At 35.0% G+C, this 1,236-nt stretch overlaps 1 protein-coding gene across 1 annotated transcript in view; it reads right to left on the reverse strand.

Annotated features, from left to right (window-relative positions):
- LOC106873882 (intraflagellar transport protein 172 homolog) overlaps positions 1-1,236 on the reverse strand; it is a 94,584-nt gene that overhangs the window by 32,365 nt on the left and 60,983 nt on the right. The window contains exon 33 of the mRNA XM_052977743.1: positions 692-808. Within this exon, the coding sequence (XP_052833703.1) occupies positions 692-808 (117 nt within the window). The remainder of the gene's footprint in view (positions 1-691; positions 809-1,236) is intronic.

A 1,236-nucleotide genomic window follows, 5' to 3' on the forward strand; every position in this document is an offset into this window, starting at 1 on the left:
TTAGCAAAGACGAAGACCAAATAAACCAGTAAAATAAAGATAATTCCAAATCCTGGATTTCTGGCTTTGCATAAATAATAATGCTCTGCCTTCATCAGTGGAATATACTCAAGTACATAAATACAAATACATGTGTATAAACAGTATACTTACATACACGGACGCATTTATTGTGGTTTTTAGAGTCAGGATTTGACTGCTATTTTTTCAGCGTGGTGGTATCTCTTGATACCCTGTATTATAATTTTAAATAATTTTATATATATATATATATATATACCCTCTACCTTATAGTGCCAAGTGTTTATTTATGAGTGGGGGAGGGTTGATATTCTGACTCAGCAAAATAAAAAGTAAATGTATTATGTTTGTTAATTAAACTGCCTTTTAAAACTACACATAAACAACTTATTACCCCCCCTCCCCAAAAAACATACAAGTGTACCTCGACTGTGCAACTTAACTTGAAAAATAGCATAACATAGAAAAAAAAAGAGACTAAAAAATCCATTGAAACTCCTCATCATAATAAATTAACATCCATTTTCGTTGCTGACGTGGATTCTTCAACTAAGAAAACCCTTCAACATGGTGCTCCAGCATGGCCGCAGTCAAATGACCGAATCAAATAAAAGAACAATACACACACACATAAATATATCATATGTATATGTTAAAAACTGACCCCTACCTGTTGGCTAGCTGGTGCCCCGTACATTGTGTACAGTTCAAGGGCCTGGATACTCTGCCCCTCATTGATTAGATGTGCAGCATAAATGGCCACATACTTCTGTAGAACTTTACGACCCTGAAATTAGAATTAAAAAAAAATAAATGAAATAAGGGTACATCAATGCTAGTTAGAAGGTACCGGGGTGTGCAGCTGCCACCATTACAGTTTTAACACCCACTTCACCATACTTTTCCATATTTAAGAGATGAGGAATTATTTACATTATTTACATTTGACGGATATTTGTCCTCGTCTTGTTTGTTGTTAACACAATGTTTCGCCTGATATACCCTCCAGCCTTCTTCAGGTCTCTTGGGGAAATTTCAAACCTGGGTTCTCATTCCTAAGGTATTTTTTGATGTTATTAATTATGCTTGTGGGCATATGGTGTAGTGGTTAAGAGCACGGGCTACTAACCCCAAGGTTCTGAGTTTGATTCCAGGCAGTGACCTGAATAATAATAATAATAATAATAATAATAATAATAACAGCGAAAAATACCT

Source organism: Octopus bimaculoides, chromosome 28, assembly GCF_001194135.2.
Source record: "Octopus bimaculoides isolate UCB-OBI-ISO-001 chromosome 28, ASM119413v2, whole genome shotgun sequence".
Classification (NCBI taxonomy): Eukaryota; Metazoa; Mollusca; class Cephalopoda; order Octopoda; family Octopodidae; genus Octopus; species Octopus bimaculoides.